General features: G+C 32.1%; 1 protein-coding gene and 1 long non-coding RNA gene across 4 annotated transcripts in view; both read right to left on the bottom strand.

Moving 5' to 3' along the window:
• Positions 1–17,902, bottom strand: part of LOC127701374 (uncharacterized) — a 189,643-nt gene that overhangs the window by 136,695 nt on the left and 35,046 nt on the right. The gene's annotated exons all lie outside the window — the stretch shown is intronic.
• The window catches only part of LOC127701300 (uncharacterized), an 83,039-nt gene that overhangs the window by 63,900 nt on the left and 1,237 nt on the right, over positions 1–17,902 (bottom strand). Inside the window, exons 1-2 of one of the 3 annotated variants that reach the window (XM_052205177.1) lie at positions 13,846–13,887; positions 12,937–13,032 (exon numbers count right to left, since the gene is read on the bottom strand). In XM_052205177.1, coding sequence (XP_052061137.1) covers positions 12,937–12,946 — 10 coding nt within the window. In that variant the 5' untranslated portion in view covers positions 12,947–13,032; positions 13,846–13,887. Of the gene's footprint in view, positions 1–1,062; positions 1,122–12,936; positions 13,033–13,845; positions 13,888–17,902 lie in introns of those variants that run through there. The other 2 variants (XM_052205176.1, XM_052205183.1) reach the window with 2 other exon arrangements.

Genomic DNA, 17,902 nt, shown 5'->3' with positions numbered 1-17,902 from the left:
AACCCCAAAATTTTTTTGTTGTCGTATAAAAATGTGAACTAAGAGCTGATGCCTCTAAATAAATCAAAATCCCTAAACCAATTACCAACCTAACAAAACAAGATGTACTTTTACCTATTTATGACTAATTAAAACCAGATTCAACATGCTCAATAAAATATGTGACAAAAACTTAAAATATGTGCATAACATTTTAAAAGATGTTAATGTAAGCAACCAGGAAGTAGATCATAAAAGGACATTGAACATCTGTCACAAGGGAAGGCATTACCACAGGAAGCTTAGTGCCATATATCAAGAAGCTATGACTTGCTGAGAAAAATGTGACAGAAATGTGTTACAAACTTAAAGGCCCATAAAAGACAGACAGACAGGTAGCTCAGCAAGCCTTCTTTAGAGCTATAGTATAAAAATACCGGCATTTGGTTTTGGTATCTCAATCATGTTTTAACACAGTGTTGCTGAGAGCAGTATATACCTGCCTGACTCTTTAAATTTTAACAAGTAATGGCCCAGGGCATCACTGATGTTTCTGTAAAATTTTGACCTCACAACTCACACGGGAAAGTAGTTGATGGTACAAGTCAAAACTGATTGTTGAGCCACAAAACACGATATCTGGTCCAAGTGTCACCGAATCACCAATAACAATAAAGTCTATTGTCTTCCCTATTGCCACTGGTCAAATTGAATTAAGAGTAAAGTGGTGTATTTTACAGTGACAACCTTAATTTGCAACACAGTGTTTCTAACAAGTGAAGTACTAGTATATAGTTCATTGTGACCATCTTCTGTAATACATGTGCCTACAGAATATGTAGGTCACAGTGATCATATTGTGAAATAATTTGTCCTAAAAATATCTATCTACCTGTAGGTTAAAATAATCAAATTGTGATGTAGTATTACTACTACCTGAGGATTATCCTTATTTACAGTTACTATACAATGTCATGAATGAATAAAAAAAATGTAGTATAATAATTCTCAGGTCTAATGAAATAGGCAATTTCAAATGCAAGCTTGATATTTTTCTTAACATATAAAATTAAACATACTCACAATTGCCTTAGAGCCTGTCATTAACCAATCTCAACATTGTCGTAGAAAATTGGTTTGTCTTATACTATGATAATGACCTTGACATTAGGACCCACTGTGACATCATGATCGTTAGAATGATAGAGTAATAACCGCAGTTATGATGTTAACTAGTAAATTGCCCTGTGTTTATACTTCATAGGTTTCTAGCTTTCAGTGATGAAAAAAAATCAATATCCCCATGTTTGTAACACAAGCATCATTTGGACATCTGACAATGTAAGGAAGTTGATCAGATTTCTCTGAAAGGTTTCTTTGACGAACAAAACATCTTTATTTGAAAATTAATAAGATCATGCGGAGTATATGTTATTAGGTCAATTAGTCCGTTTGCTTGAAGTCTTATCAAATCTAACTAGGTCGTCTACAATTTCTGTAAAGATGTTGGATGAATATTAGTAAACTGTATGAATTTGATCTTGAAATATTTAGGTTCTTTTAATCTGAATTTCAGTCATCATATAAACAAATTACTGCCTGTCATGGTAGTAACATCTAATCAATGATTATAACATAGAACAATTAATTTAAGTTTGAAAAAAGTTATTAATCTCATTTCAAATTCATTGGTATTCTAACATTAAACTATCTTGTTAATATATTTTAACTTGAAAGAAAAAACCTCTTTGATTTTGACCTACTAGACACATAGATCAATATAGTTTTCATAAATTTGTTCAATGCATAATTTTATAAGTATAAGACGACCCGACCCTGTCAACTTTCTAAAAAATTATATCTACTTGTCCCTTGGGATTTACGGTAGATATTTGATAAAAAGGTTTTGTTTAAAGAAATCTGCAATAAGACCAGCAGCCGTCTTGACATTTTTCAAAGCATAGATACATGTGACTCTGAACCGCTATGGTACTCAGAGCCACGATGATCACGATGAAATGCACTGGACTACATAAACTATTTTTCATGTCAATGAAGAAGTCAATTTGTTTGTTGGAAGCAGTTTTTCAGGTTTTTAAGTTAATAAGGAGCTTACATTATAAACTTTTAATACTATGGGAAACTTTGAGTGGTTGATGGAGATGGGAAAGTTAACCTTCTGTAGCGGAATTTTTTTTTATATCTACAAAAGGTTCTTTTTTAAGTAAGATGGAGCCTGGCATTCTCTTAATACACATGGGTCCTGAGAGAGACTATTCGTATTATAATATCACGGTAAACAAGGAACTCATGAGAAGAACAAAGACAAGATAAAATGTTAATGCAGCATTATGCAGAAAATCAAAGAGGACGATCTCTCATTTAGTATGCAACTGTAACTAAGGACATACATAGACAATAACGAATGCAAATTTATCTACAGACTTTTAAAAAAATCTACATCTCATAATAATTGCACATCTGCAGATTTTAACTAACCATCACATTTTATATAGACCATCGCACATCAGCTAACAAAACAGACCACTACACTTCAGTGCAGACCATCGCATTTCAGCGTGACCATCGCACCTCCGAGTCATACACATGTATTCAACAAAATTACATGCAATATCTTTTTTTGCTAGCACTTGTAGGCAAAATCATATGATGGTTGAATAATAGACCCTGACATCCATAACTGGGCCAAACAGATTTCTTTCTGAACTAAAACAAAATGTTTCTGTATGGTTGTCTTAATTTTACTAGAAATTTGGTCCATAGAAAAATTCCTGGACCAAACCAATTTTGAGTGGACTTTTGCACTAACATCTCTGGGGGAAATCTAGTAAACGAAAACAAAAGAAAATTCACTCTTCTTATGAAAGAGTAGAGAAAGTCAATAATAAAACAATGCCGGTGACGATACTGATCAAAAATTATTTCTAAATAATAATTATAAATTTTAAAGAAGTTATTTGTTAAACGGTGTTATTTGAATATACATGCAAATACACAATGTTTTATGTTCAGTATTAATCGAGATAATTGCATTAGAAGCTTGTGAAACTGAAATCTAACAAGAATGTGTCCATAGTACACCCCATAGATGCCCCATTCGCACTATCATTTTCTATGTTCATTGGACCATGAAATTGGGGTCAAAACTCTAATTTGGCAATAAAATTAGAAAGATCATATCATAGGGAACATGTGTACTAAGTTTCAAGTTGACTGGACTTCAACTTCATCAAAAACTACCTTGACCAAAAACTTTAACCTGAAGTGTGACAGACGGACGGACGGACGAACGAACAGACGAACGAACATTCAATGTTTACATTGGGATAAGGTCCTTTGAAATTGCCTAGTGACTTAATTTAAAAAATGCAGCCTTAGATATGTACTATCTAATAGTAGTATCTACCTAACACAATTGATGGTTAATATATTTTCCAGATTAAAGGTGTATATTTGAACCAAAATTCAAAGAACCATTTCTGACCATGTACTTAGTGTAAAGGAAGAATACAATTAGAAAATTTCAAATTTCCATGGCTAGTTTCTAACATGGTTTAGTTCTTAGTTGAAATTACATTTTAAACAAGCTCTCAGAAACTGCAAGTATTCTTTCCGACATTTGTTTAACCCCACCACATTCTTCATGTGCCTGTCCTAAACCAGGAGGAGGAAATCCACTGGTTGTCTTGGTTGCTGTCTGCTATAATTGTCTTTGTTAATTTTTTTATCTTTTGAATCCTATGGCCATTTTATAGCTTATTATACAATATGGGTTTCGCTCATTTCCATTGCTGAAGGTCATACAGTGACCTGTAGTTGTTTAAATTTTTTTCCTTTGGTCTGGGGCATACACATTAGTACAGTAAAGTGTTTTATTTTAGCACAGTTTTAATTCCTTACAGATAAAATGTATATGACGGGTTATATTCACAATGTTTTCTTAATCAGGATACTAGCAAAAAATGAAACCCTAACAAAAATAACCCACTTTCCCGTACTTTATAGCGAAAGTGAAATAATGCGAAGATGTTTAAGATAGCATTGTGTAATATAAATTACGCAAAAGATTCTCTCAACTCCACTTGTTAATGTTGGAGAAGTTCAAGATCTTGTTACTAAATATTTGCTTCAATACTTGAAAAAAGACGAATAGCTACAAGTCCTTTTTTTTACAATAATTAAATCAAAAACAACTTCTACATCTCCGGTAAATTTGTGTATTTCGCTCACAATTTTTGTGAAGATTTAATTATCTTTATTATAGAAACACAGAATTTTTTATCAAGATAAGTAATGGGAATTAATGCACTGAATTCACAATTACATAAAAAGTTTGAACACAGATGTTATAGTTTTTTTTTAAACAAATAAGAATTAGGTTTTTAGTGTCAATCTTGGTCTGAAAATTGTTTCTCAATATAAACGATTTGTGTCTATGCAAAACAAAAATCAATGGGGGGCTTTAATTTAGATGTTTGATTGATTGATTGTTGTTGTTTAACGTCACTGCAGCCCCTTTTCCTTGGTGAAGGAAGCTGAGTGCCCTGAAATAACCATGACCTCTAGCAGGAAAATATACAATCGTAGTCAAATAATATTGGATTCAAGTGCACCTGCCACATGCGGGGTTGGAACTCACAATCTCATTGTTGACAGGTTAGTGGTACAGTAGATAAACTGCTTGGCCATCCAGACCCCTAATTTTGATGAAGTAGAACTACAATTGTCAGTCATGTGTTTATATAGGTATGATATGATTAATAGTCATTTTTTGGTCCCTGAAATTGCAAAAGTAGTCACATTATTCAACTCATTCAAAAATATGTTAATTCTATTGATAAATGAACAGGCTGATATAATGTGTGACACTTTAGTGCAGAAGGTCACTTACTTGTGATGTCGCTATGACATCAAAAACATGTCAAAATTGACATATTAATTTTGGTCGAAATAGATATGAGCAATACCCAAATAGATATTGTACACATATTTGAATCTTTGTAAAATAAATTTTGTGGCAAAATATCTTCTTGGGTTAAAAAACCTTGGCTCATATCTAAATAAGAAAGACACGATCAGAAAATGCTATTTTGGCAATTTTGGCAATTTTGCACAAAATGCAAGAACTTTGAAGCCCTAATTCACAGATGTAAGGAATATACACAACATAAATACTGATGATTGACAGTCTCGTGTCTGATGAACATTTGAAGTATGTTATTTGGCAGATTTATAATAAAATTTTCAAATTCAGTGGGCCAAAAAACTGGCCTATTATCATGTCAGTAACTGCTAGTAATCCTTTGTTAATTTATGTATCATTGTCATTTTCCTTAGTTTCTTTTGTTACCTATATATTCCGACATCGGACTCGGACTTCTTTTAAACTGAGTTTTACTGTGCGTATTGCTGTGGGTTTGTTTTTTCTACATTGGCTAGAGGTATAGGGGAGGGTTGAGATCTCACTAAACATGTTTAACCCCGCCGCATTTTTGCGCCTGTCCCAAGTCAGAAGCCTCTGGCCTTTGTTAGTCTTGCATGTTTTTTAATTTTAGTTCATTTATATGTTTTGGAGTTTAGTATGACGTCCATTTTCACTGAACTAGTACACATATTTGTTTAGGGGCCAGCTGAAGCCCGCCTCTGGGTGCAGGATTTTCTCCCTGTGTTGAAGACCTATTGGTGGCCTTCGGCTGTTTTCTGCTCTTTGGTCGGGCTGTTATCTCTTTGACATATTCCCCATTTCCATTCTCAATTTTATCCATACCTTTTTCCTTTAATGAAACATGGCTACATGAAGAATGCTCTATTTCTTTTTTTATTTTTGTCTTTCAACTACATGTATATGTGCAAAATCATCAAATAATTGCTGTTTTGAAAACCAAAATCCTACCTACCTTAGTTTCAAATAAGTAAATAAACTTTGATTTCACATCTGAATTGCATTTACTTCCGACATGGAAACTATATATTCTTAAATTGGAACATAGTAGAAAAGATGAGTTATCCTAATTCAGACCAAAAATAGATGGGGAAAACTCCACATCGAAAGTTCTGAAAAGTAACAGTTAACTGCAACTAGAACCAATATCTATATTAGGTAATGTCTAATTGAATATTCATGAGTATTAATTTTTGTCAATAGAAACTAGATCAGAATAGATTCATCCATAAAAGCATGAGTAAACCCTGAAGAGCCGGTCATAGACCTTTCATATAAGTAATCTTCAAGAAAACAGCATAATAAACGACTCAGAATTCAATCTTGATAAAGACCTTTATCTGCTGTATTTTCCTTAGATCCAAAAGATCAAAGTAAAAAATGTAATTTAACATTGAGGACAAATAGCCACATTAACTAAGTGTTCACCCTGACCGACAGCGTGTAAACTCATCTTTCCAAGAAATTAACTACAGACAAATTATCACCGGAAAGGAAATCGGTAAAGGTCTACATTATCACGATCCTAATAAGATCATCAAGTCAATAAAAATACAATGTTACAATGGTTAAGCATGATACCAAGATAATCATACTTAACTAATTCTTAATGTTTCCTATTACCAAAGTATGTTAATGTAGTTAATTCAAACTTGAGTCTCAAAGCAGCTTGTATGTATCCAATGCAGAGTGGTTATATTGATTCAATATCAGAAAAAAGTCATGTAAACCATGTCATGTATGTTTTAGATTGGATAGCTATATCATTTTGAAACAAAACACCTCTGTGATCATGATCATTCAAATTATATTTAAGATGGCCAATTTGTTTCAGAGAAAAATTTCTAGTGCACTATTTCAAATTATATTCTACAGTGGTTACCATATTGGATAAGGGGTAGGGGTCATCAGCCTTAAATTTGAGAATCTAAGCAACATTCCTGGAAAACACAATCCATTAGGTCAGACCAATTTTTAAAGAATTTATTTTTTCTTGCAATGTTTATTTATAGTATTACAGGAATTTTAATATAATGCCAGGATCATCTAATACAATTTTGAATGGGAATATAAAAGGACTAATAGATGGTAATTCCCATAAATTTTGTACTTGTACACAACAAAACTACAGAAAACTAGAACGGTAAAAGTGACGCCACCAAAATTCAAACTTGATCTGTGTTTTGTGGTAATGAGTATTGTGTATCAGTTTCATAACATTAGGTTGAGGCAAACTAAAGTTAGAGAACGGAAACGAAAAATTCATCAATTTTTCCATTTGTAAAGGGGCATAACTCTAGAATGGTAAAAGTGACACCACCAAAATTCAAACTTGATCTGTGTTTTGTGGTAATATGCATTGTGTATAAGTTTCATAACATTTGGTTGAGGCAAACTAGTTAGAGAACGGAAACTAATTTTGGGAAGTACGGACGGATGTATGGACAGATGGATAAGGGTAAAACTTTATGCCCCCTCCGCTACGGTGGGGGCATAAAAATGATAAATACCTTTGTTACTTCTATTTACTGTCTGTTGGTAGACCATATCATCAGATGATAAAATTTTGAAAAAATAAAACCTAGGGATGATTGTGATCAAGTTAAATTAAACTAGTACAATAACACTGTTTCAGCAAAAGACAATGTTTAAATAGTTTACAAATGGTGACAGATGGATACTGCACATCATATAAGGCAACAGCATACAATGGCTCTTTCAGTCAATTAATAAACAAATAAAAAATAATAAGCTAACTATGAAGTACACAACTTGTCTATCTCAACACCTTTCATATGAAATTTACCCATATCTTATAAATCTTATCTTTATGAATTAAAATTTTTACAAGAAAAAAAATATAAACATAATAAAAGCAAATCAAAATTCTGTGAATAGATTAGTAGTAAAAATCTCCATCTGTTCATGAACAAAAAAGTTATATCATATAATATATTTATCATTTAGGAAATTTGGTGTTGATTAAAAATTTGAGATAAAGTCTGTTAACATTTTTCTCAACTTTAATAGACTTAGAGTGATTTTTTAAGTATTGATTTTCAACTTTTATAGACTTAGGGTGATTTCGTACGTATTGATTAGTCACTTGCATTGTCAGTACATTCTTTGTTTTTTGTGTATCTTCAGTTGCTGACAAATTGAAATTGACACTTAACCCACATCTTCTTGTAGTCATTACAATAATACTTGAAAAATAAAGTGAAAAGACATTAAAAGAAAAAAGACTACAACTTTTCTCCATATGTGTTCTTTTGAGTATGAAACTATTTTTCTATAGAAATAGGAACACAAGAGATTTTCTGTAGTCTATAGAATATCTCTTACTTGTAATGTTTGAACTCCAATCAATTGTAACATGTATAAAATGTTTATCGGCTTAAAATGTTCTTAACTTTTAAAAAACTTCATTGAAAAAGCAAAGGACTGAACTTAAACGCTACAACTACATTGTTTACATTTACTCTTTTTTGAAACATTTTTGTTTACAATTACTATTTTTGAAAAATTTCTTTTTACATGTTGTATTTGTTTCCGTACAAAATATAATTTATATGTTAAAAAAATGTTGCATTACAGCATTTGACAACTTCTCTGTCCGTAAATCACAGTGAGAACTTGCTAATTCTATAGATATATTCAAAACGGAGAAGTCTCGCTGATGTTTGTTTATTGCTGTCACTACAGCATGCTAAGGTTGTCCAAGAAAATCAATCACAAATGTACTTTCCTCGACAACCTTACATCTTTGCACCATGTAAATTAGTTTGAATGAATATCTGATGTCTATTAAACTAGTTCTATATGATCTAAAACTCCAAGGACGTGTAAAATCCAATAATTAAGTCAAATGGAAACCCGTTTGGTTAAAAACACGTTTTAAAATAGTGAATTTTCAAGAGTTAAAATCCATCAAGTGCTTATAAAATTCAGTGACAATTATAGTAATAATAGTAAAATAATAAATTTAATTAACACTGGAACTAGATTTCCTGCTGAAATATAATTCCAGTTAAGATCATAGGGAGAATGTAACAGAATTTGGATTCTTGTAGCAAAATTTAATAATTTAATCATGGTTATGGACGGACTGTAGTAACTGGGTGGGGGGAGGGTTTATCCTTTGGAGGGTTCATTCAGTTCCAGTTTCATTTGCATAGCAATTTCTAGATCACTAAAAATTCACCTATATAGTGATGATCTATTAAGGAAGGGGATAATCATTTTACCGTAACGGACCCATCTAGGTTTATTTTGGTTAAAGGGTTTGCAAGGGAGCTTTATATACCTTATGTCTTATATCTTTACCTAAAGATATGGTAAGGCTGGGTTAAGTGCTTAAATTTAGTGAGAAATAAATACTAAGAAAGTAACTTAATACTCCCATTTCATGATTTGACCCAGGTCCCTTATAGTAAAAGAAAGCCTTTCCAATATGGATTCAGATCAGTAGTCCTCCAAAGGGATTTAACTCTTCCAACCACTTTTTTAGAAAGAAAAAAAATCTGCAAATTAAATCAAATAAGGTTTGGTCAATCAATTCAATGGACAATTAATATTTTTACAATTCATGATTGTAAAGGAGAGTAATTTATTGCAAAAGTGTTGGGTGTGCAGTTATTGAAATCTGCGTCTGACTGATGGATTCTGCAAGCAGCTGAAAATCCATAAAAAATATAATAAACAAATGACTCTACAGTTTCCTGACCCAAATCAGGAGCCTGTCATTCAGTGGTTGTTTTTTGTTGCTGTTTAGCATATTTTATTTATGATTATTGTTTTGTACAGTTTGTTCTTGTGTTGTGCTGTTGCACCACTGTCCAAGGTAAGGGGAGGGTTGGGGACCCTCTAGCATGTTAAACCCTGCCACATTCTGTGTGTGCCTGTACCAAGTCAGGAGCCTGTAATTCAGTGGGTTGCTGCTGTATATAATAATTGTATTTTGTTTGTTGTTTTGTACATATATCAGGTGGTTGATTTTCATGTTTGAATTGTATGAACTAATAAACGTCATTTCAGGGCCTTTCATAGCTTTATATGCAGTACAAGTTTTGCTCATTGAAAAAGGCCGTTCAGTGACTGATAGTTGCTTACTTCATTTTCTCTGGTGGAAAATTGTCTCATTGGCAATCATACCATACCTTCTTATCTTAAAATCAAAATGATAATATTTTAAATATTCGTTTTTTTCACAACTTTCAAATATCAAATATAACTTGGGTCTTTCAATCTCTATCAAGGAAATCTCTATCTTTCCTATCAAGGAAATGACCTTCTGCTCACAGACAACTTTAACCAGGAAGCAGACATACGGAACAATTTGCTGACTATATAACAATTTTTTATAGTGCAGGGAACTATTTTCACAGTTTGAAGACACAGAGCTCATCTCCACAAGTAATCTTTTAACAATATGATGGGGAGTAAATGCCAATTGCCAAAGACTAAAAATGCTATTATTTTTCAATGACCTTTTAAAGGACAGAAAAAAACAATATTCATTTTCTAATAAGACAAGATTCAACAAATATTTTCTCTGATCAATCTAATAGCTTCTTAAGAAGCAGGGTTATTTGCACTGCTACTACATTTTAGCATTCTTCCAATAAACCGTTTTCGGTCAATAAATTCCTCAATAATCTTGTAAATGATTGCCTGTAAGATTGAAAGTGCTGTCATAACCTTATTTTGTCTAGATTACTGTCGCTATAATGTACTTCTTACAATGATTTCCATAAATTTATTGGTAGTGTCTTTTGATTTTACAGTATTGAGATACTGAGTTAGTATTTTATAGTATTCCGCTACACAGTTACAATTTAAATGCATTCATTTACATATTTACAGCCTTACATAATTACATGAGATATATATACAGTTTTAGTGTAGTCATTTACATAATTACCATGATTACAGTTTTAAATATTAATAAAAAAAGAGGTTTGGGTGTGAAGGAACATTAGCTGTCAAATTAGTGTTCATTGATTTGACTCAAATTCTGATATTTGACTTATAACATACTAAAAACTTATTTTCACATTACAAAAAGTCCAAAAGAAACCATTATCAATGCATGGACTTGTAATGATGTATCAGCATTTTGCGTGTATTTCAGACTAGATGACATCTAAATCAACCATCGAAATGACCTCATTAGACTGACAATGGTCATATGACCATATACAAACATAAATATAAATACAAATAGACAGACAAGCACATGCAATTGTATAATGACAATTTTCCTAGGTCTGTTTGATCTCATTTCATAGAATAAGATTATAGATCAACAATTGTTAATCATCATTTTACTAGTATCATTATCAATATAATTTTTTTTGTGGGGTGAATCAGTAAAAAAAATAGTTCTTCTTGGTGGCTCCCTTGTTCCACTTTTCAATGTTGATATTCTTTATTTTTTAATAACTAAGCATCCTTACAACATGTTCAACCCATCTATACCCAAGGGGAAAATTAAAGGTGGACTGAATACAGATTCAAATGAGGTTATTCATTAACTTGCAAACCAATACATGTACTAAATCAGTGCTGTTTTGTAGCTTATTTTGATGAAATTGAACCAAACAGACTGCTAATAGCTTAATATCAATTCCATATTACACTTTTATAAATGTTTTAATCATAGCTAAAGCTCCTTTAAGGTTAATGAGGCAGTATATATGTACACTGTTCAAGTTTTACAGTATTCATGTTCACAGCTATTTCTACAGTATGGATGTACAAGTTCATTTACAGTACTAGTATTCATATATGAAGTAACAGTTATATATACACTTACAGTTCTTGAATGCTCTTTTAAGAAGCTGATATTAAAATGAATACATGCATGACAAGATTATTTTATGTTTCCTAATTAGAATTACATAAGTATAATCACTGAGGGTAGATTCCCAATTTCTGTCATTTAGAATTAATTTAAAAAACAAATGGTTAAAACCTTAATACAAATTGCATGTGACACTATTCGACAGATCAAAGCAGTTTCCAGTATGTAATACTTTCTTTATGGTGTGAAAATTTAGTCAGAAGTCATGGGAATACTTTATTTATCATCTGCATAACTATAAAGAATGATTAATTGATTGTTGTATGCTTAACTTCCAGTGGCAAATATGTCAATCATAGTCTGGATGAGAACAAATTAACAATAAGTCTGCCAGCAAGAGGCCACCTATGGACCCCTTAAAGAGTTCTTGAACATTTAGGAAACATGGTACTCTAAACCATACACTTGATAGAACTTCCCTCTTTCAACCAGAGGTGGCTGTGTATTTATAAAAGGCAAATGAACGTGTGGGTTTTACTGCTGGATTGGAGCAGTCCATAGATGACTATATTTCTATACCCCAGTCAAGCCTTGGGCTCATTATAAAGAAAATCATGCAAATGGGTGTAGCAATTAGTAAGGAATCATCAATAAAAAGGGACAGCATTAGGTAGCATGATAATTTCCTGGTCAATGGTGGATTAAGACTGAAAATGATTAATATTGTATACTACAACTTCCAGCCAATCATTTTGTTTAATAAACAGTTAAAGGGAAACAACTCTAACCAGTTACTGCAAAATCTTTACCATTTGATACTAAACAATCAATATCCATTTAACCTTACAGTCCAAAATAATTTTTACACTTAACAGTTCTCTGTACATTCCAGATACACTAATCTATTTTTGCCCATTCAGAATAGAAGATGAAGTCTGACACATGACACCTGTCTATTGTTGAAGATTGTGTGTTGTGGCTCACTCATTGATATACTGTAATAAGTAACTGTATATTTACTTTGTCGTTTGTAATTAATAGTTTTAAAAAAAATCAAAAAAACTTCAAATAAATCCAAATGTACCTACAACAACGCTTATTAGGTTCCAGACTTGGGATAAGCACATTAACATCTGGCAGGGTAGGTCTGAATGTATGCATAGATATTTAAGACAACAGAATCACTTACCTTTTGTCATTTCTTTACTTGTTTATACATATTTTATGTGTTATACTAGCTGCCAATGGATTTTAAATTCTTTTGTCAAACAACTCCTAATTAATCCTGCAATATAATAATTCTGACATTTCTAGCTATTTCCAATACTTTATTTTCTCTCTGGAAAATCCTATATAATAGATTTGTAACATAAAATGTAGATTTAAACTTTCAACTTATAGTACATTTGTGTGCAGTTATAAATACAGAACTTCTGCATATAGATATAAGAAGATGTGGTATGAGTGCCAATGAGACAACTCTCCATCCAAGTCAAAATTTATAAAAGTAATCCATTATAGGTCAAAGTACGGTCTTCAAAACGGAGCCTTGGCTCACACCGAATAGCAAGCTATAAAGGGCCCCAAAATTTACTAGTGTAAAACCATTCAAACGGGAAAACCAACAGTCTAATCTAAATAGAAAACGAGAAACGAGAAACACTTATGAGCCACATCAACAAACAACAACTACTGAACATCATGGACATATTTTATATTGATAAAAATTTACAGTCCACATCAATGGCTGTGACAGTATCCATATCTATCCGAGTCATAGCTGAAATTCTGTATCACACCCCTAGTAAATCACATAATCATATTATCATGTGATAACTATTTTTAGCCGTCACAGCTGTTAAATAGATGACTTTTGCTCTGATTGACCTACTTGTAACCAAATACTGGTCAACAGACTTGTGTGTGAAAGAAAAACAATTTTATACTAGGTATGGGCCAGGTCCGATCTACTTTTCAGATACCATGTGAGCAACTACAGGTTAATGAAGCCTCAAGTTTTTTTTCTCTGATATTATTTTGTTTCTCAATTGTCATGGAATAATACATTAATTTACATCAAACGAGTTCAAAGTAGTACCTTTCTGTTAACAAATTCCATAGTCACTGGACCAATATTGTACAGATTCCGAAAAAAATTAGGATATATTTTGAAATGAGTAGATTCTATTTTTGTCCCTAATAGTCTATTTGCTTTTATAGCTGACCTTATGATATGGTTTTTTTTTTGTCTTTGTTGAAGGCTGTAACCTATAATTGCATGTCATTTGGACTCAGGTGGATTGTACATGTTGTCTCATTAGCAATCATACCCCATCTACTAATTCTATATTGTTTGAATGTTTCATCATGCGGTTCTGTGATGAATTCAAGTACCTATGCCTTATTTTTAGCCTGGATTTTTGGTATTCTTGTTGTCGTCTGATAAAGTCGTGCTGATTGTCAGGTGCACAGTTTTCTTTTGCTATCAAAATCTTTCTGTTTGAACCTGCCCTGGTTTTCTTACTACAATAAACTTACTATAAAACTATAATTAACCAAAATTAATTTTGGTATTGAGGTTGAAGAAAACAGACTTGTTAAATAGTCATGATAGTGTACTATAGTGTAACATAGATATTAAACAACTACTGGAAGAATACCAGGTTCTCCTGATAGAGGAGGAAATTAAAGGTAACTGGTAACTACAACTGGGAACTACATGTGACATATACAATAAGTATGGGTATCGGATTCGACCTGGAACTTGTTAAGTATTGATAATATCAATTATGTGGAAAACAAAAGGGCATGGAATAGTGTAATTTCTAAACCACACCACTGTCCTATACTAGTTATATATAAAGTTGAATTCTTTCATTTGTTGTTTTTACGTTATGTCGGCTATCAAATTGGACCTCTTTGTTTTAATAGTATAGATACAACTTTTTTTTTGATACTGTAGATCTGTTTTAGTTTAATGTTTTTGTTCTTCCTTCCTAAAAATTGTAGGGCTTGTAGGACAGAAATATCTATATATATGTATACATATATTTTTCCAACATGGCTTTATCTTGTACATTTCCTCAATACTAACAAATTGTGGATATTTTATAGTGAAAATAAGTTTAAAATTAAATTTGTTGATGCTAACTAGTTTTTCAATAGGATTTTTGCGAATTGTGATTTAAAATAAATGGGGAATGTGTCCATAGGACACAGATGATGCCCCGCTTGCATATAACATTATAAAGGGACGTAACTCTAGAACTGTAAAAGTGACGCTACCCAAATTCTAACTTGATCTGTGTTTTGTGGTAATAAGCATTGTGTATAAGTTTCATAACATTTGGTTGAGGCAAACTAAAGTTAGAGAACGGAAACGAAAAATTCAGCAATTTTTCCATTTGTAAAGGGACGTAACTCTAGAACTGTAAAAGTGACGCTACCCAAATTCTAACTTGATCTGTGTTTTGTGGTAATAAGCATTGTGTATAAGTTTCATAACATTTGGTAGAGGCAAACTAAAGTTAGAGAACGGAAACGAAAAATTCAGCAATTTTTCCATTTGTAAAGGGGCATAACTCTAGAACAGTAAAAGTGACACCACCAAAATTCAAACTTGATCTGTGTTTTGTGGTAATAAGCATTGTGTATAAGTTTCATAACATTTGGTTGAGGCAAACTAAAGTTAGAGAATGGAAACCAATTTTGGGACGTACAGACGGACAAGGGTAAAACTTAATGCCCCCTCCGATACGGCGGGGGCATAAAAAAATCCCAGTTATTGACATCTTACTGCTATGCTGGTGAAGTTTTTGATGAAATCCTCATACCAATAGTAAGAGACGAGTTCAAAATTAGAGCAGATTGACAGGTTTTTGTTGAAAATTAAGTAGTAAATATAATATAAAATTCCTAAAACAGGACTAACATCAGATTCTTCTTCATATTTCATTTACCTTTTCAAAAGAAATCATGCTGCCAGGGAGAAGTGAAAAACAGTGTTCAAGTTCAACCATATGAACACTTTAAGAATAAGCTTATTACATTTACCTTGTATGCTGCAAGCCTATGTTAAAATAGTAATATAATTTTCTTTTCTTCAGTTTATTCATTTATTTATTTCATGATAATTTGTTACACACTTATTTTTTGGGGGTCCATTCTCCAGCATGTTACTATTCCCTTAGGTTTCTTTTTGATGTAATCAGTATTTATTTAGGTTTTGTTTCAAGCAGAAATGGAATTTCCTGAAGTTTTTTGTGTTTTCTTAGGTATGAAATTTCACAAATAAAATATATTCAGAGTAAAATTTATCAATTCAATTCAATTCAAATGTTATTGCCACGTACACTTTAAAAAATAAGTTTGTGACAAAGTACAAAATAAGTATACATGAACACAGGCACTTGTCTCTGAAAAAAAATTACCTATATACTTTAATATAATTTAACCTTGTGTTATATTCAAGTATATAGGCAACTTTTTTCTCAGAGACAAGTGCATGTGTACATGAACTAAAAATTCACATATATATATGATAAGATTTTCTCACTGTGTTTAAGACTCATTGGTGGCCTTTGGCTGTTTTCTGCTCTTTGGTCTGTTGTCTCTTTGACACATTCCCCATTTCCATTCTCAATTTCACAATCTTTTAATTACAGTTAATATTACAAAGTCTAGTCCCCTGTCCTCAGTTCGTATGACTTTTTAATGTAGGGCCCCAATTTATTTACTCGTAAAATCAGTTTTTCTTCAGCTCATGAATCTTGAATTGGAGCCTGTAATTCAGTGGTTGTTGTTTGTTGCTATGTTACATATTTGTTTTTCGTTCATTATTTTGTACATAAATTAGGCCGTTAGTTTTCTCGTTTGAATTGTCATGATTGTTTTACATTTGTCATTTCGGGGCCTTTTATAGCTGACTATGCGGTATAGGCTTTGCTCATTGTTGAAGGCCTTACAGTGACCTGCAGTTGTTAATTTTTGTGTCATTTGGTCTCTTGTGGAGAGTTGTCTCATTGGCAATCTTACCACATCTTCTTTTTTATATAACATTCTAAAAACATATACAGGTTTCCTTTAGTGTTTTGTTAATCATTTTGATGAAATCAATAATGAATATTGTCATGATGGTCAATGGCCATGTTCATTCATCTAAGACTTGTAAAAGTAAGGGGGAATATACCAAACGGTTATCAAACATGTCACGACATTGCCAAGACATTCAAAAAATTTATTTGTATTCATGAAAATATAAATATTTTGATGCATACATCTAATAATTCAACCTCTATTTGAATAAAAAATAGGGTACTTATGTGTATGGTGCAAACGTGAGGAATGCGAACATGTAGGGGGCCAAAGTGTTGTGGGAGAGAACGGACACAGTATTTTCTAGCGAGCCTTAGAGGGATACATCTCCCCTCAAAAATGATAAAATTGTCCCTTTTCAGATAAAAACAGTGCTTATGACGTTATGTGCCTTTCGCCTTAAATTAATAAAACTGTATCCATGGTCTCATAAATTGTATAAAAAACCTGATATGCACCCCTTTTTTCAATTCAGTGCTCAAATTTATTAGAGATGATATTGTCAACGTATATTTATTCCGCCTAACAGAAGTTCCCCAAGAAACTTTGTTATAAACAGTCATAATATCTGTTCCTGTTGGAACAAATATTCTATACCCTTTATTCCGTAAGGAACAAATACTGTAATATGTGTTCCAGTGGAAATAATATTACAGAATATTTCTTCTACTTGGAACTTATATTAAGGTTCATCTATACACTTTAACAAAAATGGCTGTGTTTACACTATGAAATTTTCTCTGAGTACAAACAAAACTATGTAATTTTAAAAGTTTTAATGCCTGGCAGCACCTAGATAAATTGAATCCGGGTCCGTTCGCGCCCATTCACGTTCGCCCCCTTTCACGTTCGCACTACGGGTCCGTTCGCACCCTACACGTTCGCACCCTTTTTATTGATTTTGTTTTAAATAATTTTTCAATCGTATTTTGGTTAGTGTATTGCTATAAATATTTTTTTTGTTCATTGTTTTAAAATGAAGTGACTTTCTAAAAACGATTTTTGTGTTGAATAATTTTTTAATCGTGTTTTGGTTATTGTATTGCTATAAATAAGTTTTT

This window comes from Mytilus californianus, unplaced genomic scaffold, assembly GCF_021869535.1.
Source record: "Mytilus californianus isolate M0D057914Y unplaced genomic scaffold, xbMytCali1.0.p SCAF_5, whole genome shotgun sequence".
NCBI classification, from domain to species: Eukaryota; Metazoa; Mollusca; class Bivalvia; order Mytilida; family Mytilidae; genus Mytilus; species Mytilus californianus.
This window is presented reverse-complemented; position numbering and strand designations above follow the sequence as displayed.